Source organism: Centropristis striata, chromosome 13, assembly GCF_030273125.1.
Source record: "Centropristis striata isolate RG_2023a ecotype Rhode Island chromosome 13, C.striata_1.0, whole genome shotgun sequence".
NCBI lineage: Eukaryota > Metazoa > Chordata > Actinopteri > Perciformes > Serranidae > Centropristis > Centropristis striata.
Window position 1 is genome coordinate 16074420 of NC_081529.1, and position 24144 is coordinate 16098563.

At 39.7% G+C, this 24144-nt stretch overlaps 1 protein-coding gene across 2 annotated transcripts in view; it reads left to right on the forward strand.

The window, feature by feature from the left end:
• spop (speckle type BTB/POZ protein) overlaps nt 1-24144 on the forward strand; it is a 127346-nt gene that overhangs the window by 91602 nt on the left and 11600 nt on the right. For both annotated transcript variants that reach the window (XM_059348901.1, XM_059348902.1), the window contains exons 8-9: nt 13653-13830; nt 23796-23851. In XM_059348901.1, the coding sequence (XP_059204884.1) occupies nt 13653-13830; nt 23796-23851 (234 nt within the window). The remainder of the gene's footprint in view (nt 1-13652; nt 13831-23795; nt 23852-24144) is intronic.

Below are 24144 nucleotides of genomic sequence, written 5' to 3' on the forward strand. Positions count from 1 at the left end.
TTTATAGGTTGAATAAGGTGCTTGAAACACAATTATAAGCAGCTCGGATGAAATGAATAGCCTGTAATTAAAGAACGTTCCAGCTATTGTCTTCTGAGGAGAGTGAGTGCAGTGTTTATTTTTGACTCTAATTTAATAGTGTTGGGATTTGGGGCTGTGTTTGTTTAATGGTGTCATGAACAAATCAGATTCTGCTATTATTCTCAGTTTTAATCAGTTCAGTCACCTTTTGCAGCTGCCAGAGGGCGGCAAACTCTGAATCCCGACTAGATATCCTGTCATCGCTCTGAGTGTTTTTGATTTTGATGAGCAATAACATCTAAAAGTGGGTGTAGAGGATGAATAAGAAGAGGAGGGAGAGGAAGAAAGAGAGCTGCAGAGTGGGGCTGTGACATGGAGCCTGTTTACTCTGCCTGGCTGAAGAGAGGAGGGCGAGTCATGCATTATAAAAAGACTGTGATGAGCTTTGTGCTCGGAAGGGCTCAGAGGACGAGTTTAAAGATCATGGATCTATTAAGCCTGGTGTGTATTTATGTGTATTTTATGAGTTACTGGTCATCCTTTGCCTCATTTGTCAGTGAATACAGACCCACCTTGTTAAGTCTTAGATATTAGGTGTGTGATAAAATATCTGATCAAATTTCAAATAAATAACAAATGCAACAAGTTCTCCAACATAAACGGTACAGGAGGTTGTGTGTAAGAACCACAAATTACAGCACATACATACGTATTGCAGCTCACGGTGCGTTCTAAAAATAGCACACACGTACGGTCCGCAGTTGTAAAAAAAGGCTGCAGTTTCTGTGGATTTATGTTGTAAAACCACTGACCTAGGTTTAGGGCAAAAAACTTCCTGGTAAGGCATTATAAAAGACAGTTTAAACAGTAAATAAATGTACATAAATGCCGGAAGTGAAGTAGTTACATCCACTTTTGTTTTCACACAGGATGCGAACCCCGCTGGATGAAAGTCCAATGCAGACAGTGAAATACAGACACATAGCTCGTTTTTCACTACCTGTACACAAGACCTAAATAAACGTTTTGGCGGGAGAAAAGGCTGAAAGGTGATAAGTCTGTGGTAAGGCATGCTAAAGTGCACTGCTGTTCCCCTTCTTTTTTTTTGTGAAGAACTTTTTTGTTGAACCACTGCGAGTGAGACATACAGTAGCATCCATGTAACTGTAACTGTTTTAAACATAATCCCGTCCCCCCGCCCCCCTCCCGGCAGCATCCCTCCCTCCCCTCCCGGGCCTCCCCTGAACTAGTCAAACATAATCAAATGTCAAATGTCAACAGCATATTATAGTGAGTGGCGTTCCTTTGTTCACAATCCAAGCAGTTTGTCCTTTATCTGCGCAGCCGCACCTGACTGCTGTTCCCCTTCTGTTGAGGAAAATGAAACACTTTTTGTTTTGTTCCACCCATGCAACACCATCATACAGACTAATGTGGTGCTTGATTTGAAACACACTGTAGGAATAAAACAGTTGATATAGAAAACGTGCTTCATGTGAGAATAGAATCTTTATCAAGGCAAATAAAAGTGCATTGATTTACTCTGTCGGAAATAAAAAGCGAAAAGTATGTGTGAAGTAAAAGAGTCTAGTGATAAACTGTCAACAATAAAGTTAAACCCACAAGACCTGGTACTGAGACAGCCAAAAAGACTGAAAGATGAGTCGTCATTTCATCAAACAAAGGCAGCGACACGAGCTAATGAATATAAGAGCGTGGTGTAAAAAGAATAAAATAAAATAGTGACAGTGATCCGCAGCAGGTGCATACTGGAATTAAATATGTTGAGCTAATCTTGGTATCAGTTTTTATTATTGAAATGAGGGGTGTAAATTACACAGGACCGGTATCACTCTAATTATAAACAATTAAAATGCTGCTACCATTCTGGCAGGAGCTGTTTGCCAACCTGGCAGCCACTTCCTTACTGTCAGACCCTGCCTCTGCCAGCAGGATGGGGCAGGGTTTTTTTCTCCTCTCTTCTCATTCTGTCAATTTTTGTTTGTTTATTCTGTCGAAGAATGTCTCAAAATGTATTAATTTACACAGAAGTCTGCAGAGAGATTGGTCATCTGTCACAAAAACACGTAACTTCTACATGGATTCTGGTTAGATCATTATCACATTGTGCTCGGCTGTCAGCAGCTCTCCGTTAGTTTCCCCAATCAAACAGGTGCTTATTTCCATGTTGGTGATAACTAGCACACTGCATTTGATAAATACTGATTTTACAAAGCCAGCATGGGGGTATGAATGCAACCTTACTGCTCTAATATCAAGAGAGAATACTTTAAAGTTGATTAAATTTAAATACCATGTGGTGACAGTCATGAAAATGTGTGGTAAGGAGGTTAGGAGGAAAGTGACACATGGGACTGACATATCTTGACAAATGCATAGAGCTAGTTGAGATATACAGTCATGCTGAGTGCCTTGTGAGTCAGCAGCTCAGATAACAGGAGAGTGTGAACCAAATCAGGTCAGTAAAACTATGCAATGTGCAAATTCAAATAATGTTCATGCAAATGATCTATTGCTAATTTAACAGCAAGATGAAAATTATCCCAAAAAAGAAAAACACGTAAGTTTCATTTTTAAAACCATACAGCTGCAGCACAGTCATGTGAGTGTGTGTGTGGTTTGACTGTGTCCACGTGTGTGTCGGTGCCCCTGATCTCTGCCCGTGTTAACGGGTTTGAAAATGCACAGGAGTGAACAGAAAAAAATGAGACTTGGGAGGTAAAAGAACAAGTGTTCCATAAATTAATGAATTTCATTTGATTAGATTTTTTTTTTCTCTTTTTCAAAACTATTTCACGCATGGCAAAACACTGTAAATCCATAAACAAACACATAAACAGGCAGAAAAAGATTGATGCATTATGAATAATCATCTGGGTACCGAAACTCAATATTAACTCTGCGTTGCCTGGAGGGTTGAGAGGGAGCTTACGACAGATCCATCTTGATGTCTGAGCAACTAACTGGGAGGCGAGCGCTTTAGTAAGTACTTATCCTGGGAACTTAATTACCAAAACAAATGATGATTGTGGTGATATAGCAGCAATGATTCTTCATTACTGTTATTCTTTACCTAAGGTTGTACACAGAATGTATTTCTGTCATCATCGTCATCATAATTAACACCACTGGGGAGTAAATAAAAGTCTGTTGGTTGGTCCATCCAACACAAAGATATTTTCACCACTGCTGGCTGGATTACTGTGAAATCTGTCAAGAATATTTACACATAGCCAATGGATGATTATTATTCGATTGTTGAAACCCATCAGGTCATGATTTGTGATTGACTTCAATAACATAGACTGTACAAAGTCGATGAAGCCACTGTAGCGTTTGTTGACTACTGCTTTGAAGCCTTGAAACAAGCATTGGGGTTTTGGCATCGTGTTTTTTTGGAGTCAGAATTTAACTTAATTGGACGAGAGGGTGGAGCTGGGAAGGTTACACAGCAGGGTTTCCACTATATTCATTTAGTAGCGACGACCCACCGCTGTTAAATTATGCCCTACTTCTGACCACAGTGCTCTCTCTGCATGGGGATGTGCGAATGGAGATGCCATGACATCCGTAACAGTGCGAGCACTCTGTTAGCATTACTCCAGTTTCTGAGTGAGGTTAGACTGCCACTAGATGGAATAGTGGCATTAGAATGTGCAGCAGGCCACCAAATTTACGCTTTTGGGGCAAAACATTTCTACAGGGGAGCATGCCCTTGGGCCCCCCTACTTTGTTAGTGAGTACCCCCGAACTATTGTTCGGGGGTACTCACTACCCCGAATCATAGTCTCACAAATCATAGTCTCGAATCATCGAATCATAGTCTCACAAAATCCTGTGGGAAACACTGGTTCTAAAGCTTGTTTTGCAGTCGAGTGTCATTTTAAAAAAATACTTTCTAAATTGCTGATTGATATTTACATATGCACACCATCCAGAGGACAAATAACCCTTTACCCACTGCTGAAAAAAATCCTACAGGACAGCACAGTTATGCACCTGGTACTAATAGCAAGTTATCAGCTAACCAGCTTGGTTAACAAGGTGCATCTTTAATTAATGTTAACTGTGATATAAATTGGGGTGCAAATAAACAGACATACTTAAAACAAAAATGTAAGATGAGATATATAAGATTTGACTTTTAATATGACTTTTTTATGTAAGATATTTATCTCACAGTGGGGAAATTAAGTCGTCACAGCAGCTCAAGACACAGACACATAGATACAAAAAAACAGAATAAAAGAATAAAAAGAAAAGAAAAGAATATAAAGAATAAGAATATACATGCATTCCATATACCTTATACATACATTATTATATGTACTTACTTACAGTGTCTTTCAGAACAACTGAACACAGGGATTTCAAAATGAGGGATTTTTTGCAGTAGCTTGGTGAGCAAGGTGCATCCCTAATTAAAGTTAACTGTGATATTAATTGGGATGCTAATTTTGCTTAAAAACAAAAGTACTTACTGGAAAAAATGAACAGCTGACACCTCAGAGTGCCTTTTAGTATGATTGAACACTAGAGCTGCGACACTGAGGAGTTCCTTATTACTGCAGTTAAAAACAACATGCAGTGCAGTTAACCACAAAAGAACAGGGTCTTATGACCAAAAACAGAAAACTAATGTCACCCCCACCAGTCTCAGCTATGTAACACGCTAAGCTAGGTTGGTAAACATGTTACAGAGACTGCAATTGCACAGATACAATAGTGTTCAAAATAATAGCAGTCCAATGTGACTAACCAGATTAATCCAGGTTTTTAGCATATTTTTTATTGCTACATGGCAAACAAGGTACCAGTAGGTGCAGTAGATTCTCAGAAAACCAACAAGACCCAGCATTCGTGACATGCACGCTCTTAAGGCTGCGCAATTGGGCGCAATTACCTTACTGTGAATCACTAAACTAATATTTAGTTGTATGACCACAGTTTATATTATATTAACTGCTTCACATCTGTGTGGCATGGAGTCAACCAATTTGTGGCACCTTTCAGCTGTTATTCCACTCCAAGATTCTTTAACAACATCCCACAATTAATTTACATTTCTTGGTTTTGCTTCAGAAACAGCATTTTTGATGTCACCCCACAAGTTCTCAACTGGATTAAGGTCCGGGGATTGGGCTGGCCACTCCATAACATCAATGTTGTTGGTTTGGAACCAATATTTTTCTGGTTTACTAGTGTGTTTGAGGTCATTGTCTTGTTGAAACACCCATTTCAAGAGCATGTCCTCTTCAGCATAAGGCAACATGACGTCTTCAAGTATTTTGACATATGCAAACTGATCCATGATCCCTGGTATGAGATAAATAGGCCCAACACCATAGTAGGAGAAACATGCCCATATCATGATGCTTGCACCACCATGCTTCACTGTCTTCACTGTGTACTGTGGCTTGAATTCAGAGTTTGGGGCTCGTCTCACAAACTGTCTGCAGCCCTTGGACCCAAAAAGAAAAATTTTTACTCTCATCAGTCCACAAAATGTTCCTCCATTTCTCTTTAGGCCAGTTGATGTGTTCTTTGGCAAATTGTAACCTCTTCTGCACATGCCTTTTTTTAACAGAGGGACTTTGCGGGGGTTTCTTGTAAATAGATTAGCTTCACACAGACATCTTCTAACTGTCACAGCACTTACAGGTAACTCCAGACTGTCTTTGATCATCCTGGAGCTGATCATTGGCTGAGCCTTTGCCATTCTGGTTATTCTTCCATCCATTTTGATGGTTGTCTTCCGTTTTCTGCCACGTCTCTGGTTTTGCTCTCCATTTTAAAGCATTGGAGATCATTTTAGCTGAACAGCCTATAATTGTTTGCACCTCTTCATAAGTTTTCCCCTCTCCAATCAACTTACACTGTTCTTCTGAACAATTTCTTGAACGACCCATTTTCCTCAGGCTTTCAAAGAGAAATGCATGTTCAACAAGTGCTGGCTTCATCCTTAAATAGAGGCCACCTGATTCACACCAGTTTTTTCACAAAATTGATGACCTTACTGATTGAAATGCCACACTGCTATTTTTTTAACACACCCCTTTCAACTAATTGCCCAATTGCACAGCCTTAAGAGTGTGCATATCACGAATGCTGGGTCTTGTTGGTTTTCTGAGAATCTACTGCACCTACTGATACCTTGTTTGCCATGTAGCAATAAAAATATACTAAAAACATGGATTAATCTGGTAAGTCACATTGGACTGCTATTATTTTGAACACTACTGTATGTTTGTATGTTTAGAAACTTTCTGTATAAGCCCCTTTTTTCCCCAGATTCATACAACCGTAAAACTTGCCTGTTCAGAATGGGCCTGTTGCTCATCAAACAACTTCACACTTGGCACCTAGAGAGTAAACATGTCATTTTTATGACAGCTAATTATTTAGGACCAGGCTATTTCCAGGAACAAAAGCATCCATTTCAAAAGCTACATTGCTGATGCTTGAAATATAGTTTTCTACTGTGTAACATCTCCACTCTCTCCAGTCTCTCTTTCTTCATCTGTTTCTGAATGTTCTGTACTTAGCCAAGACGCCATTCAGGAGTAGAAAGTGTGAAGTGGATCGGATGAATGGTTGTCCAGAAAAGGACACACAAACGGACAGACTCCTTTAATTTCAGTCAGAGAAATTACATTATAGGTTTGAGGTATAGTTGCCTGTTTGCAGATACAAATGTGGCCACTTGTCCAGCATGAGAAGGAGTGTTTGGAGGAGGAAGATGCAAGGAGAAAGAGGAGAAGGAGGAGGTTGACAATGACTGAAGATGACAGCTAATGGCGTGAAGACTGTCAGGGCAGCCAGTGTGTCTAAATAACCAGGTGCTGCGATTTAGTTTCTGCCTGGTTAAACAGTGGAATAATTGGTCAAGTTAGCCAGTAATTAGACCGGCTCTGCCACGCTGCATCTGAGAGCCCAGCGACGGCTCTGCCATGCTAATTGGGCTATTTATACCGAAATGCATTGACCAGGCTCGCTGGCTTCCCTTCCAATTCGCTTTTCAGTACTTGTTTATTTTTTCAGTGTGTACTCAGGACACAGCATTGGACTCGCCGCCCTCCTCCTCCTCCTCCCCCTCTTCTGCTAAAGCCATTTTTCATTCCAACTTGAGCTGACTGAACTTCTGTCCTCTGCCCCCTGTCTCTTTGTCCGCCTGTCTATCTCTCTCCTCTGTTGTTTCCCTCCCTCTTCTCTGCACACACAGCAGCTCCCTTTTTCTTTTTCACCAGGCTTCTGTATTGCTAATCAGTGTTTTTATGAATGCCACTGTTGTGAAGGTACTATATATGTGAAGGTGTGTGTGTGTGTGTGTGTGTGTGTGTGAGCGAGCATTCCTCTGTGAGTGTGAGGAGATGGATGCACATCAGTCAGTCAGACCTGCATCCCCCTGGAGTGTGATTAATAGAGCCAGCTGTGGAAACCAGACTGTCACACACACATTCACACTTACTCACTCACTCACTCACTCACTCACTCACTCACTCACTCACTCACTCACTCACACACACACACACACACACACACACACACACACACACACACACACACACACACACACTGAATGCCTCTTCTCTTCAGAAAAGTCACATTTTCTTCTCACTGTGTCCCTGTCATTTCTCTGCCACAAATGAGCTGCTGCTTGTGAGAGGCCATCTCCAACTGTAGATCCCACCCATACACACACACACACACACACACACACACACACACCCTTTATATGTGATGGCCTTTCTTTTCTTGGTATCTCTGCATCTGAATCCTCCCATCCTTTTATTACCCCTATATCTCCCCTTCTCCCTTCCTTTTTCCTCTCTCTCTTCTGTTTTATTGTCTTTCTTTCTGTCCCTCTCCCTCTCTGTCTTTCTGTCCCCTTCAGGCTAACTCTCAAACCTCCATCAGGAGCAAACAAGGCTCCTTGACATTCAATTTCCTGCTTGCCACGCACTTGTCTATTGTATGTGCTCCTCTTCCTTTTCTAGGACTCTTTTTGTGCGAGTTGAATGGGTGGATGGATGTGCTATTGGACGAATAGGCGGGCAGATGGACGGATGGGGTTGGATGGTTGGATGTTTTTTTAGTGGGGTTTTTTTTTGGGTGTCAGCCTCACTGAAGCTTTAACAGCAAGGTCACTTTGTGGGGCTTTTTCAGCCTCTTTTTTTCTTGAAAACAGTATTCTGAATGTGTTTAGGAGCTGTCAGCAATGAAAACACAGAATAAAAGATTATCCTCAGGTTTCTTTCTGCTTATCCTGTGTGATCAGACAGTGATAATCGTGCAGAATGTAGCAAACAACTAATTAAAAAGTTTCTTAATTCAAGAAAAACATCTTTAGATATAATTTTGTGTTAAAAATCCCCTGTGTAATATAACATTATACCTAGGAAAAAAATAAAAAAACAATTTTAATTGATTGAAAAAAAAAATTGAAATGATATAAAACAGTGTGACATATTTTCAATGACACTGCCATAATTAAATAAGCACCTGACTAGAAGTTAATTGTTTTATATTTTTTTATAAATGTGATAATAATAGATGGGAAATGACATACAGCAGAGTGAAAATAAAATGTCATTACCCAGCAATATTTTACTGCAGGCTTTATTACACACAGATTAACATTTGACATTTTGACAACTTATTAATAATTTGACAGTTTTGATTAATATTCGTGGCTACAGTCACATGTTCCTGAACAAACCTACTTAATCATTCAGATAGGAGTAATATTGATTATACTTTTAAAATTCTTACTTTAATTATTCTCAACACTAAAACACAGAAGGATTTAAATCCAAAGTACCAAATAATTATGTTACGCTTGTCAAAAATGTCTCCTTTTTTTTCAGTCAGCTTGGTTCAGTTCTAAAAACTACAGTACCCATCATCATCCAGTCTTGGGAAGTTTGTTGCATGTCATACTTCTCTCTCTTCCCCTGTTTCCTTTACTCTGTCAAATAGAGGAAAATAAATTAATTCAAAACTAAAATTAAAAATGAATGAAGAGCAGGCTTTCTGCAGAATGTTAACCCAAATATACAACGCATGCTGGGAAGTGTGGTGCTAATTTAACAATATGTTCTTAATGAGTTCAGTGAACATCAGCTGGACACTTAAACACATGAATCATTTAAGTCCTGACATGGTTCCACAACTAAAAGATGATGAATTAACAGAATGTTAATTACAATAAATCAGAGTTTCATTCAGTTGAGTCAATTGATCCAAAATCCGGAAGCTGTTGAATGCATTTATCAGCACGAATATAATAAAAGATAAGCTTTTAATGGTCGCCAGAGGGCAAAGGCTGATGCTGCAGCAGCACAAGGACAGAAATAAGTACATATAAGTAGAGAAATAAAAAAATAAGTGAGAAGAACTAACATCAGAACAGAAGTAAAACTATATAAGAAATTAATCTAAAGGCAGAAATTACAAGGTTAAAGTGACAGTGTTGTGATTTATAGCAGCAAGTCTATTATATACAGTATAAGCAGTGTACACCAGACTCAGTGATAATTTAATTAGTTCATGATACTTGTTGTTTGTCTGTATCTATATGATAATATAAGAAAAACATAACATAATCTAATTAAACAGTATAATAAATAAACATAAAGTATAAGGTGCAATACCGTGACTTTATTCCCCGACTTATCAGGGGCCGGGTCGCTGGGGCAGCAGGATAAACAAAGCATTCCAGACATCCCCCTCCCCAGCCACAAAGTCCAGCTCCTCCTGGGGGACCCCGAGGCATTCCCAGGCCAGGCGAGAGATATAATCCCTCTACTATTTTCTGGGTCTTCCCCGGGGGCTCCGACCAGGTGGATGGAGGTGCCCGGGAGGCATCCTTACCAGATGCCCAAACCACCTCAGCTAGCTTCTTTTTCGTGAAGGAGCAGCGGCCCTATTCCGAGCTCCCTCCGGATGTCTGAGCTCCTGACCTTATCTCTAAGGCTGAGCCTAGCCACCCTACGGAGGAAACTAATTTCAGACGCTTATTCCAACAAGTTCTCCAACATAAACGGCAGAAGAGGTTGTGTGTCAGTACCACAAATTACGTCACTTAGGTACGTATCGCAGGTCACGTTTCACGGCACATATGTACTTATCATGGAAAAACGGCACATTCTGAAAAAAGCACACACGTACGGTTGTAAAAAAAAGCTGCCGTTTCTTTGGATTTATGTTGTAAAACCACTGACCTAGTTTTAGGGCAAAAAACGTCCTGATAAGGCGTTATAAAAGACAGTTTAAATAGTAAATAAATGTACGTAAATGCCGGAAGTGAAGTAGTTACAAGGGTCACGTGACTACCGGCAGTTACGTAAAAAACATAAGTTCAGTCAGACAACTCACGTGATGCAGTGTATGTTTATTGCAACAGCAGAACATATTAGATTTGCCGTCTAGGCTCTGAACTCATCACTCCTCAGGCAGTTACATGAGGCATTGAGGAGTGATGTAGTAAAATCCCCCGTCGGAGCCTACAGGTGGATGCTGGGGTGGTGGTGGGGCTGAGAAAGCAAGCAGCAATATAGATACAGCAGCAGTAGCATTGGCAGGCAGAGGGAGAGCTGAGGATTACTCTCATCTTAAATAGAGCGCCAGATTGGATAGAGGGTGTGTTTAGGTGGAGGATGTATGAGGAGTAGGGCATGTCATGTGTATGGCAGCACAGCTCGAGTTGCCTGCCTGAACTAGCTCTGGGCGTCGCTCCATTCACGTTCAAAAACATGATTCATGTAACTTAAGTGAAAAATGGTTTACTTTTGTTTTCACACGGGACTTCAACCCCACTCTCCTCGGTGAAAGTCCGCCATTTTTCGACTCACTAGCAACTGAAGGCTGAAATCCGTCATTTTATCTTTGCTTTGCTGTCAGTCGCTACTACATCAGCAAGATGACGGCTGACGCATTGCTGTGGTCAGTGAAATACGTCGATATTGCTCGTTTTTTGCTGCCTGTACACACCACCCACATTGACGTTTTTGAGGGGAGAACAGGCTGGTTTGTTCCAGGCGGCAATCTCTGTGTCTGAGCATGGAGGCCAACCAGGAAGTGCATTAAGCCTGCAATTCACCGAAAATTCCAGTAGGGGGTGCTAAGTTTGGCTGCAAAACAAATCTGCCCATTCATTTCAGTGCAAAATTTGAAAACTTCTCACTTGATTTATTACCTCAGAACATTTTTTCAGGACAACATTATGGTCTCAATCGCTAGTAAAAAATCATCTTGAGGACAATTTGATGTCAATAGTTCTAATAATGGCCCCATTTAGAAGAAAATAGAAGATAAAGAATCAAATGATTTGGGGCGTGGCTACCTTTGATTGACAGGTCACTGACAAGGCAAGCCGTCACCAGGAGAGAAGCAGAGCAATGCGTATCCACGGCAACGTGTCAATAAAGTTATATATAACGTTATATAGATAGAAAAGAGGACGTTTACCGATTTGGTCTCATAACTTTGACCCTTTCACACTGTAGGAGCTGAGCCAGAAAGCGAAGCTCTTGATTTACCAGGCACCAAACCGCCTGTCCTTTTCTTGCTCGGTTCTACCCTCACTCGTGAATAATAAAGACCCTGAGATACTCCTACGCTTGAGGCAGCATGTCTCTCCCCATCGTGATGTAGTATAGCATAATGAACAGTATCCTATAGGACACCATTAAAATATAGAACATTAAATATAATATAGTATAGTACAGTATAGTATATGATAAATAATGCTTATGGTATCATATTGATGTGATATAATATGCAATGCTTTGTTGTTGTGTCTTCTAAAGTTCCTAAGAAAACAGTTTTTTGTTCTTATGAATCAACTGGTAGAGTTTAATTCCCAGTAAAGAATCAGAAATAATCCAGAAGGCCAAATTGTTTCTGGCTAGACTACTTTAAAAGCAAATTAGCTTCTGCTGTAATCACCTCACACAGGCAAATTATTGTATTAATGTGTTTTTATCTATCAGACCGTTCTATCACAATTTTTTAAATAACTAACTATATTCTAAGCAGGGCTAATTTGTAACTACCTGGTATTTGATTAGATGACACAGCAAGCAGGTAGAAAACTGCAAGTCAGTCAACCCAGGACTGGAAATTACTAAGTAATTAGTGTGTGTGAGTGTGAGTGTGAGAATGTGGGTGTTTGTTGTGTTCATCAGCCTGCTGGTGTGAGTGTGTATGTGTGTGAATGTGTGTGTTTGCAGCGAGTCCTGTTGAGAGATAAATGAGTCTGGTTGACATTGTCTGGAACAGGTGGTGAAGTCAGCAGGGAAGACATACAGACAACGTACACACACACGCACACACACACACACACACACACACACACACACACACACACACACACACACCCAATTTGACTTCAATGCCGATTTTCTGGCTTGTTTGGGAGCGCAGCCAATCTGATTGGATAAAGAAGGAAGAATAGGTTGTCTTTGAATAGCCTCCATATCGAGTGTCTGATGTATCGATTACAGAAGCAGAGAAGCCACATTAATCATTCACAGCATGTTTGATTACCTGATTTATTCTCTTTTTATGAACATTGCATGCTTTTTATTTGCCTCTGTGTGAACCAGGGAGTGTGTTTAAAGGAGCAGTTCACCCCAAAATAAGTCAATTATGTATACAGACGAGCTGAAGAAGTGTAATATGAGTCTTATCAGTGTTGGAATGTAACTAAGTACATTTACTCAGGTACAAGTTTCAAGTAAGTTTACTTTACTTGAGTAATTACATTTTATGAAATGTCATACTTCTAGTTCACTACATTTTGAGGCAAATCTTGTACTTTTTACACCACTACTAGCCAGCTTTAGTTACTTTTCAGGTTAAGATTTAACATAAAAAATTGATAAATTTAAAGTAATCTGACATTTATTTAAATTAAATCTCATAACAGGATATTAAGTAGTGAAAATGAGATATACCTTTACAAGAATAAAGCACTTCTTACATACAGGTGCATCTCAATAAATTAGAATATATGGAAAAGTTTATTCATGTCAGTAATTCAATTCAAAAAGGGGAAAAACCACATTATATAGATCCATTCATTACACACAGAATAAAACATTTCATGTCTTAATTTATTTAATTTCTTCTAATTATAATGATCCTGGCTTACATTTAATGAAGACCTAAAATTCAGTGTCTCAAAAAAAGTTTAATATTACAAAACATTGAATATAATAAGTATGTTTCATATGGAAATGTTGGCCTCTGAAAAGTATGTCCATCTATATGCACTCAATACTTTGTTCGAGCTATTTAACATGAACTACTGGAAGTGGACTTTTCCATCATATTCTTATTAATTGAGATGAACCTGTAAATGCATCAATACAAACAATCTAATAATATATTTAGAATAAATAAAACAATCTGAATGGGGCCATTCTTTTACTTTTGATACTTTAAGTACATTTTGATGCTGATACTTTTGTAGTTTTACTTCAGTAAGTTTTGAATGCAGGACTTTTACTTGTAGTGGAGTAATTTCACAGTGTGGTTCTGGTACTTTAACTGAAGTAAGGGTTCTGAGTACTTCTTCCACCACTGAGTTTTCCTCGTGTTTTCAGGTGAGCGTGGTGCAGGACTCTGTGAACATCTCGGGCCAGAACACGACTAACATGGTGAGGGTTCCTGACTGCCGGCTGGCCGAGGAGCTCGGTGATCTGTGGGAAAACTCTCGATTCACTGACTGCTCCCTGTGTGTCGTCGGCCAGAAGTTCCAGGCGCACAAAGCCATCCTGGCAGGTGAGAATATCCTTTTGATACATTGCAATGGGAAAAGGTAATGGATAAAGACTCATGCTTAGCATTCAGGCGGTAGAAGTCAGGCAGGGGTTTGTTCCACTTCTATGAGAAAGGGATGTACAGGAGGTTCAATACTTTGAAGCTTACTTCATAGCATTGACATTTGAATTTTATGAATGACTGCACAGCTTTTTTTGTTTTGCATATCTATTCACTCTATTTTAAACCCTGTATTTCTGCACAGTTGCAGATAAAGATGACTCTAGTATTATTAGTATTATACTATTTGTACAATGGGATTCCAACTTTTGTGAACCAAACATTTTCAATAACTCCAAAGCACTGCAAACTTCAAAGGTGCAAATTCATTGAAAAAAGATAAATGAAATAATTTCCAAAATCTGTAAAAATGAAATATTCTGCTATCATCCATATTTGCTGGAGTTTAGCCTTTAAAAAAACATTTTCACTAGCCTCCTTCAGGCTGCTGTTTCAAGCTGCGGTATTTACACCTCACATTTTGCCTTTTGAGGCGTGATGTGGAGACCAAGTGATCCCAGCTCCTTCAGAATCAGTAACAGAGACATTAAAGTGGGCGAGACTGTTCCAGGCGGGATCAATGTGAACTGGTGAACCGGCAAGACAGAAAATATGTGACATATGTTATTTTTGCTACCAACACTCGGGTAATATGAAAGAAAATGCATCATCAGAAACAGCCTCTCACGTGATTCAGACTGTAATCTAATAATACAAATATTAAACAGCACGAAGTGCAGTTTCTGCCAATATTATTTAGAATTCACTGCTGCTGCCGTCGCTCACTGTACACACACTGCCACTGCTCTGCAACCACCACTACCGTCTCCTCCCACTTCGTTCTGCGATGCCGGATTGCAGTGGGAATGGACGCCAATATCGCACAGTTGCGGAAACAGTATGGATATCCTCAGGTGAAATGAAGGCATGGCTCGTTGCACCACTTTTGCTGCATTTTTTGAGGAAATGCAGTATGAAAAGGCCTACTGTTTGCTCCTCTGCTTGCCGCACACAAAAGAAAGCAGCCTGTTCTCCCGTCAAAAACGTCAATATAGGTTGTGTTTACGGGCAGCGAAAAAACGAGCGAGATTGGCGCATTTCTTGACCACTGCAATGCGTCCGCCGCCATCTTGCTGACATAGTAGCAATTGATTGTGAAGCAAAATTAAAATGTCTGTTATCCACCTTTGGGGTGGTAGTTGGGTTGAAAAAACAGCAGAGAGTAGGGTTTGAGTCCTGTGTGAAATCAAAAGTTAATGATTTTTAACTTAAGTTATGTTTTTGAATGTAACTTACGTTTTTTTACATAACTTGCGGTAGTCACGTGACCCTTGTAACTACATCACTTCTGGCATTTCTGTACATTTATTTACTGTTTAAACTGTTTTATAACATCTTACCAGGAAGTTTTTTGCCCTAAACCTAGGACAGTGGTTTTATCCACAGAAACTGCAATCTTTTTTACAACCCCGGACCGTACGTGTGTGCTATTTTTAGGATGCGCAGTTGTACTGCGAGCTGTGATACATACATATGTGCTGTGAAACACGAGCCACGATACATACCTACGTGTCGTAATGGGTGGTACTAACACACGACCTCTTCCATCGTTTAAAGTGGAGAACTAGTTGAAAGGAAGTCATGCCCCTGTGTTAACAGTCTACTTGCCAGGATTAAAAAAAAAAAGACAATGCATAGACTCAAAGCAGACAAATCTGCCGAGCTCATTTGTATTTGCTCTGGCAGATGAATCCGGTCACTTTTCCATTTCAGACTTATATTCCAGACGTTTTGTTCCCTGCTTGGCCAATCAGCAGGTTTGATAGGATGACTGACGTCCAGTGTGACTCACGGATCTCCGATCAAACTGTCGAACCAGGCAGCGCTGATCAAATAAGGATCACGATTCTGTAACTGTGTTGTCTGTTACTCTCCTCAAATGTTTCCTGAAACATTTTAGTGGCCATAATTTGAGAGTTTGTGAGCTAGCTGCCATTACTGTCCTGCCTGATAACAGACCAAGCACTCAGCGCTACGTCACATGCTTTGCTGCTCCGATTGGTTGGTTGTCATGTTCCGTAGCTCTGATTGGATGTAGGTCTGTTCAGAAGTTTTTTTTCTCTTTGCCTCATGGAAATCAAAAGTGAACCTGACTAATACACATTAACCAATTACTCTGGTGATGCCAGGTTACATTTGTGCCTGTTAACTGACCTTAGTTAATGGGTTATCAAAACTGGTGTCTGTCGATTAACTAAACAAGAATTAACTAATAGTTTAAAGAACAAATTACATCCAAACTAAAATATGTGGTGGAGTTAATGTTTGTCATTATCCTGGGTTTCATTTGAGAGTTTTACATTCTGAGTAACTTCTGATGCTTTTCCACTGTGACGAGAATAAATTCCGGGGGAAATACTTCATCAAATTTTTAATTTTAATGAATAATTTTTGTGTGCCACAGGGATGGTTACATTTGAATACACTGAATATCCAAACAAAGTTTCAGCTATCGGCACATTTAGCACCTGTCTGTGTTCACACGCTGACCACCACACCCTGCCATGCTCACACACACACACATGCACGCACACACACACACACACACACACACACACACACGATGGTGGATGGTGAACAACTTGTTGCAGATATTGGCGCTTTATTGACAGGCAGTGTCAGATAGTGAACGGTTTGAGGAAACTGGTGAACTGTGCGTCTCGTGGAGGGAAGGAGAGGCTGTTCATTATTGGATTTGTTGAAATGTGTGTGTGAGGAGCCATTTTAATTATGTGCTGCTGTGGTTTGGGGTCTTCCCCTCTCTCTCTCTCTCTTTTCCTCTCTGTCTTTCTCTTCCTCTCTCTCTCTCTCTGCTCTACTTGGTCCAGATGACGTCCCTCCTCCTCGTTATCCCCCCTCTCCGCCATGACAACTCTCCCGGCCGTTAATCGCGGTGGAGATGGACAGAGAGGGATCAAACGAAGGAGGGAGAGCAACTCAAATTGGCTCCACATTGGCCATGTGATCTTTACACCCCTCTCACTGTATCTCTTACCTTCCCTTTCTTTTCTTTTCTTCTCTTCATCCTTCTCACCTTCTTTCAGTATTCCCCCTTTCACTTTCATGTTTCTCTTTCTTACTCTCCCTCTTGTCTCAGTTTGACTCCTCCTTTCATCGTGCCTCTCTTTCTGTTTTCACATCTCTCTATTATTCTCTCCTCTCAAATTTAGCTGAGTTCCCTTTACTCCTCTCCCTCCATTCACTCTCTCTGACCCCCCCCCCTCTCCCTCTCTCTTCTCTTCTAGTCTCTCTCTCGCCCGCCCCTTCCCTTTGTTGCTGCAGTATGAGCTCACCAGTATTGAGCTGCACCAGACAGACTTACTGTAGGTTTGTCCCCATAGTGCTACCTGCCCGTTCACTGCTAAGTTTGGTTTTAGAGCTCCAGGACAGTCATTAATTCATGACTACAATAACTTTTTTTGTCTGATTTTTGTCAGTTGGGGACTTTAGCTGACTTTAGCAGCATCATGTCTCTGTCTCTGACTGACATATGCCTGTCTCGCAAATGCTTCCGGCGGACTGTATAAGTGGTGATAACTGAAGAAACGAGAATCTACAGCTCATCAAGTTGTCACATGTGTCTTATGTCTTTCTGAGCAACCCTGTCTCCTAGAAAAACAACAAACAACAACAAAACTGCATTCTTAATTCATTTCCCCAGTTTATAGTCGCTCTTTTAAACACATGGTCACCATTGTTAATCGACACAGAACTACTTGTTTAGCTTGAAGAAAAAATGTGTATGTTTGTTACCAGTGGTGGAAAGTAACTAAGTGTATTTACTCTAGTACTGTACTTGATTACAATTTTGAGGTATTTGTAATTTACTTGAATATTTCCACATTTATAACTATACTTCTACTCCACTATATTTTGAGGCAACTGTTGTACTTTTACTCCACTACATTTAGCTGACAGCTTTAGTAACTTTTCAAGTCTAGATTTAACATTTAAAAAAAGCACGATCAATTCAAAGTCATGAGACATTTTTTAAATTTAACCTCATAACAGTATATTTAGAAATTATTATGAGCCTTGTCTTTACAGAATTAAAATGCTGCTTGCATAAATGCATCAATACAAATAATGTAATAATATATTTGGAATATATTTAACAATCTGAGTGGGTTCTTTCTGCATAACGAGTACTTTTACTTTTGATACTCTAAGTACATGCTGATGCTGATGCTTTTGTACTTTTACTTCAGTAAGTTTTGAATGCAGGACTTTGTAGAACTTGTAGTGGAGTAATTCACAGTGTGGTATTAATACTTTTGCTTTACTGGAGTAAGGGATCTGAATACTTTTTCCACGACTGTTTGTTACACAAGTTGCGTACATAGTTTACGTTACGAGTGGCATTATTGCTAGTACCCCTGTTACCAGTGTTGTAGTGTTTTTGACATATACGTGCACTTAACTTGAGTATTTCCATTTTATGCAACTTTATACTTCTACTCCACTACATTTAGAGGCAAATATTGAACTTTTTGTCCACTACATTTAACTGCCAGCTTTAGTTACTTTTCTGGACAAGATAACAACATAAAACATGATCAGTTTAAAGTGATTAGACATTTTTTAACAGTATTTTAAGTAGTTAAAAGGAGCACTATCTTTACAAAATGAAAACACTGCTTAGATAAATGCATCAATACAAGTAATTGAATAATATATTTAGAATATATATAACTATCTGAGTGGGACCATACTGCATAATTAGTCCTTTTACTTTTGATTACTTATTATAATGCTATCCTCTCCTGTTTTGTGTTGTAAATTGAGCCTCTTTATCCTGGGAGTTCTGAGTCAGTGGCAGACAGAACTAGTGAGGGCAAAGCTTTTAGGTAACCAACCTGAACGCAGACGGTGTCAATACTCTGTAGCAATTGTGTTGTGCAATCAACATTTATTTCTTAATTAAAAATATTATCCAGGAGACAGGGCTGCTGCAGGCAAACAAACTCGTTCTTTTTCCGTCTTGTAGATTTCTATTTTCTGATGGTAAAATCCTAATCAATGGTGAAGTTGTTTTTTTGTTGTTCCCTCACATCCCCTGCAAACAAAACAAATGTGTCTATTTCCAATCCCTTAAACAACCCTGCAAATAGCTGAAGAGTTAGTTCACCGTTTGATAGTATGCATTGTTGTTTTGATGAATGAGGAGAACAAGTGGAGAGGAGGTCGTTCAATGCACATTTAATCCACATGACGTCGGATTCAGCTCTGGCAGCTTCAGAATGAATGAAAAGGTCACAGAGACTGAAATATCTTATATACTCATTGTGACATGGTGCCAGTTATTCTGGTACGTTCCAGGTTGCTTAACATTGTGCTTACATGGTAAAGTTGTCATCACACGTAATATATGTGGTCAGCTTATATGTTCAACCTGTCAACATCTTAATGAAGTGGAGAAGTGGAAGTCCAGTTCCTGAAATACACATTCCTGAGGATCAATTTTACGCTGATCTTGTTAAAGGTGTGAATCAGCAGAGGCCCCACAAAACGATTTTTATCCTGATACTTGAGTCACGATACGATATTATAGCGATTTTAAGCATTTTGCCATATGGTGAGTATTGTGATACAATATATTGTGAATTAAATGTTTTACTGCATTTTGTGTCCACAAAATTAAATTTAAATTAAAAAAAATAATTATTTTGTCAAATAAGAGAAAATTCTCAGTCTTTTTATTTCTCCACAATGAGAGTCAAACCCACAGACTGACCAACAAAGTATTCAGTCAAACTGAACTGAACTGATATCAAACATGTATGGATGACAACAACCGCAGCATTTTATCAAACTTTCCTCAACTTTAAGCTTTTTTTTTTTAATGAAACATTAAAAAGCCTAACTTTGCAGCGTTATTTTGACATGATATCCTGGTGCACATGGTGCATATAGATTCCTTAGATCTTCTAGTTTCATATGATACCAGTATTTCCAATACATTCTGTGAGCCCGAAAATACTGACGGAACACTAAATATCGATACTTGGCAGCCATGAATCGAGTGTTGCCATGCAAAATATCCCGATACTATGCTGTATATATTTTTCCCCCTCCTCTAGAGCTTATGGATACATGCTGTGCAGAATTACAAAGATATGCATCCGAACACTGTTCAACTTTCCAGCTTTAATCTTCTCGCTGCTGAGTGGTAAAACATTGGGCTCCTCCCTCTGATCTAACACTGACTGAAACTATCCTGTCACATCTATAATCTGATCAGAAGATAAAGGAGGAGTTGGGACCTTTTTTCACCTAAAAATATCTTGACAAGCAACACTGTTGCCTAAAATTACCAATAAAATTGTGTGGATATGGAGAAGTTATTCTGACCTTCAACCACAGCATCTCTGAAAGCTGGATCCTGTGTGCATGGTGTTAGTTACTGTGTTATTTATTTATCTATTGATGATTTGAAATCACTAGTGAAGCAGCAGGTGCTGACCTTCTAACCCCTACGTTCTGTTGTTAACTTATTCATTCACTTGTTGGCCCGTGTTTTCCTGATACTATCAGTATTCTACTTATTTGTGGCTAATGCAGAGTTGATGGATGACACCATGTTTCCAAATGAGTAATTAAATGGGTAGCTAGCTCTGAGGTTGATAACTCATTATTAAGTACTTAAATTAATTAGCATATCACTGACTTTGACACGTACTTAATAATGTGTTGAAACATTTGTTAAATTTTAATCACTAGTTAATTAAGCATTCATTAGTGAACAGTAATGTAAAGTGTTACCCAGCGAGCACATAATCAAACAAAGTGAACCTTATTAGAAGAGGATGACACTGGTTGATCTGCCATTTTTAGTAAAACGCTTTAAGGGTAAAGGTCCAACCTCTGTGGGGACACCTAGTCTCTTTGCTGTTAAACAACGACAAACTAATCAGACAAAGAGTCCTTTTGTGAGGTTCAAACATACTACTGTCTCAGCAGTGATATAAGAGAGAAAGTGCTCTGTGTTGTTGCCTTGAGCAGAACATCAGAGACAAGATGTGGTGATTATTTTAAGTGTGCAGAATTATCGTACAGCAGTTGATTTCGAGTAGCTGAAGTGAGACTGATTTCATAATTTCGAGAGCTGCTGTGGTTGGATCAGACCGTTGGCATGGCCGGTCTGTGCTGAAGATTAAACATAACCCCTCCAGCTGGGCTTGTGTCTGAAGTGGTGAGAGAGGAAACACACTGTGCAGCAAGTTATTGGTCCCTTCACCTGCTTAGTGATAGACACACTCAAATCATACATATGTCCTTATTTATCAATAGGTCCAGAACCCTGGGGTCACTAAGAGATAAGATAAGGTAAGATAAGATAAGATAAGATAAGATATGACTTTATTTATCCCGCAGTGGGGAAATTTAACTGTCACAGCAGCTCAGGATACAGACACATAGATATAGAAGACAGAATAAGGAATTAAAAAATAAGACATCGACATACATTCTACACACATTATAATCATACATTTCTGCTATTTAGCATTTATTATCAATATATATTCTTTGTGTTTGTTTTGCTGAAAGTAATTTGCATTTACAGGTATTGCACATTGGAGAAAATACATTTTAGTATGTTAAATAGGCTAAATAAGGTGTTGCATGTAGTAGTAGGTACTAGGTTTAGTTATATTAAAGGTATAGTGTGCAGGATTTTCCCTGTGAAGTGAAGCCAATGCAGGAATGCCTGAAACCTGGATTCTTTCAAACGACCAGCAGGGGGTGACAACACTGGTTGCAAAATAAATCTGATTGTATAAAGTAATTATTCCCTCAGTTAACCTTTTCTCTTATGAGTTTATAATCTAATTTGTTGGTTTCAAGTAATTTTCATTTTGTACATTTTGATGTCAAATCTGGAAGTCAAATTGACAATTTGCATTGCACACTGTATTTAACAGTTCTATTTTACTTTGAGGGACTTTGGCACATAATCAGCAGCTATTTTGCATTTTGTCTCCAATTTCCTCTTAATTTTTTGTAAATGGAGGCATAGTCTGAACTGTCCTTGCCTCAAGAGGATTTGCAAACTGTGGTCAACTCAGTCCCCCCGCATCGAGGGACAGAGCAAACTTTGGATTTGCAGGGACATAAAATCTGTTAGGAAACCACTTAAAACATATCTGCTTTCTTTTAAAAAAATGTTTGTATTTTGTTTTAAATTAAAATAAGCCTCATTTGTACGGTGGCCCTGAAGTGCAAACCACACCAGCAATTCGCCACAACACACCAGTAATTCACACAACACACCAGCAATTCACACAACACGCTAGCAATTCACACAACACGCCAGCAATTCACACAACACGCCAGCAATTCATCACAACACGCCAGCAATTCACACAACACACCAGTAATTCACACAACACACCAGCAATTCACATACCACGCCAGCAATTCACACAACGCGCCAGCAATTCACACAATGCGCCAGCAATTCGCTACAACACACCAGAAATTCACACAATACCCCAGCAATTCATCAAATCAGAAAGGGTAGGTACATATTGGACACTAATCCTCCTCCTGATTGGTTCCTGTCTTCATTCGCTTCTCCATAGTCAAACCAGCCACCCATATATACGTAGTGTGCCCGTATTGTGATATTTATGGTAAATTCATTGAGCCTGTTCAGAGCGAGCTGACATGAAGGATAAACACTTAACGTCATTCTTTCTTACTTTGCAGTATAAAACTCTTACCTGCAGAGAGGAGATGAAGTGTTAACTTTATATGAACACACCACGTGATATAATCAAATTGCGTCGAAAATGTATTTGTTGTGTCAGCGAAATTCTTAATAAAATGCGCTTGGATAATTACTGTACAGTAAATATCAAAGGGCATTTTATTCTGATATTCCACAGTGACACATTCTGTGAGTTTGTGAGCTTCTGTATTAGACTGGAATTATTGATTGGAAACAGATTATTTTTTAATGTAATGTAATATTTACTGGGCTACACGGTGGTGTGCGACCCTCTTGCCTCACAGCAAGAGGGTCGCCAGTTCAGCGGCTCCTGCTCAGGGTGTACCCCCCTTCTCGCCCAACGTCAGCTGGGATCGGCTCCAGCCCCCCGCGGCCCGAGTCCGGATAAGGGGAGAAGGATAAGAATGAATGAATATACAAGGGCATTGTATTGTGAATTTCGCTGACACAACAAATACATTTTCTGCGCAACGCAATTTGATTATATCACATGGTGTGTTCTTATAAAGTTAAGACTTCATCTCCTCTCTGCAGGTAAGAGTTTTATACTGCAAAGTAAGAAAGAATGACAATAAAGTGTTTATCCTTCATGTCAGCTCGCTCTGAACCGGCTCAATGAATTTACCATGAATATCACAAGGCGTATTGTGATGAATTGCTGGCGTGTTGTGGCGAATTGCTGGCGTGTTATGGCGAATTGCTGGTGTGTTGTGGAGAATTTTTGGCGTGTTGTGTGAATTGCTGGTGTGGTTTGCACTTCAGGGCCACCGTACATTAGTCCTCCATGCTTTGATAGAAGGGTCTATGTTGAGTGACAGCAGGTGATCATGTTATAAAAACAGGAAGATAGATGTTAATTAAAGCATGATGTATAAAACAAGCTCAAGTCAAGTCAGTCTATCAGCATTAAAGTCGGGCTAAACACACCTCAGAGGTCGGCGTGAGTCTGTCAGCAGCACGGAGCTGGAGTCGACTTTTCCACATGATGCTCCGACTGCTGTCACAGCTGTCAATCATCGCCTCGCTCTCCTCCGGCCCTGTGGCAGCCTGTTAACGGATATCAGAGACCTCGCCGTGCATCGACATTACACACAATAACAAACCTCCCTCTCTTTTGTTTCTCTGTCTGTCTTAGCTCGCTCGCCGGTGTTCGGTGCCATGTTTGAGCATGAGATGGAAGAGAGTAAGAAGGTGAGTCTAGCACTTGACTTCCTTGTTCCTGCTCCCTCGGCGGCAAGCCGAATGTCTAAATTTTAATCTTTCCTTCTGTTGCGTCAGGAAGTGTTCACCTCTAAAAATTATCCAAGTGTGTCTGCACATGTTCCTTCATGTCCTGTTGACTGTAACTCTGTTATCTGGGCTCTTTAAAGCCACAATGTGCACATTTGTGTCTTGATTGTAGTGTCTTTGAAGCAATTCTGAGGGGAAAAGCTGTTGATTGTCGACAAAATGAGACAAAAACGTAATTTAGTGCAATTTGTTTT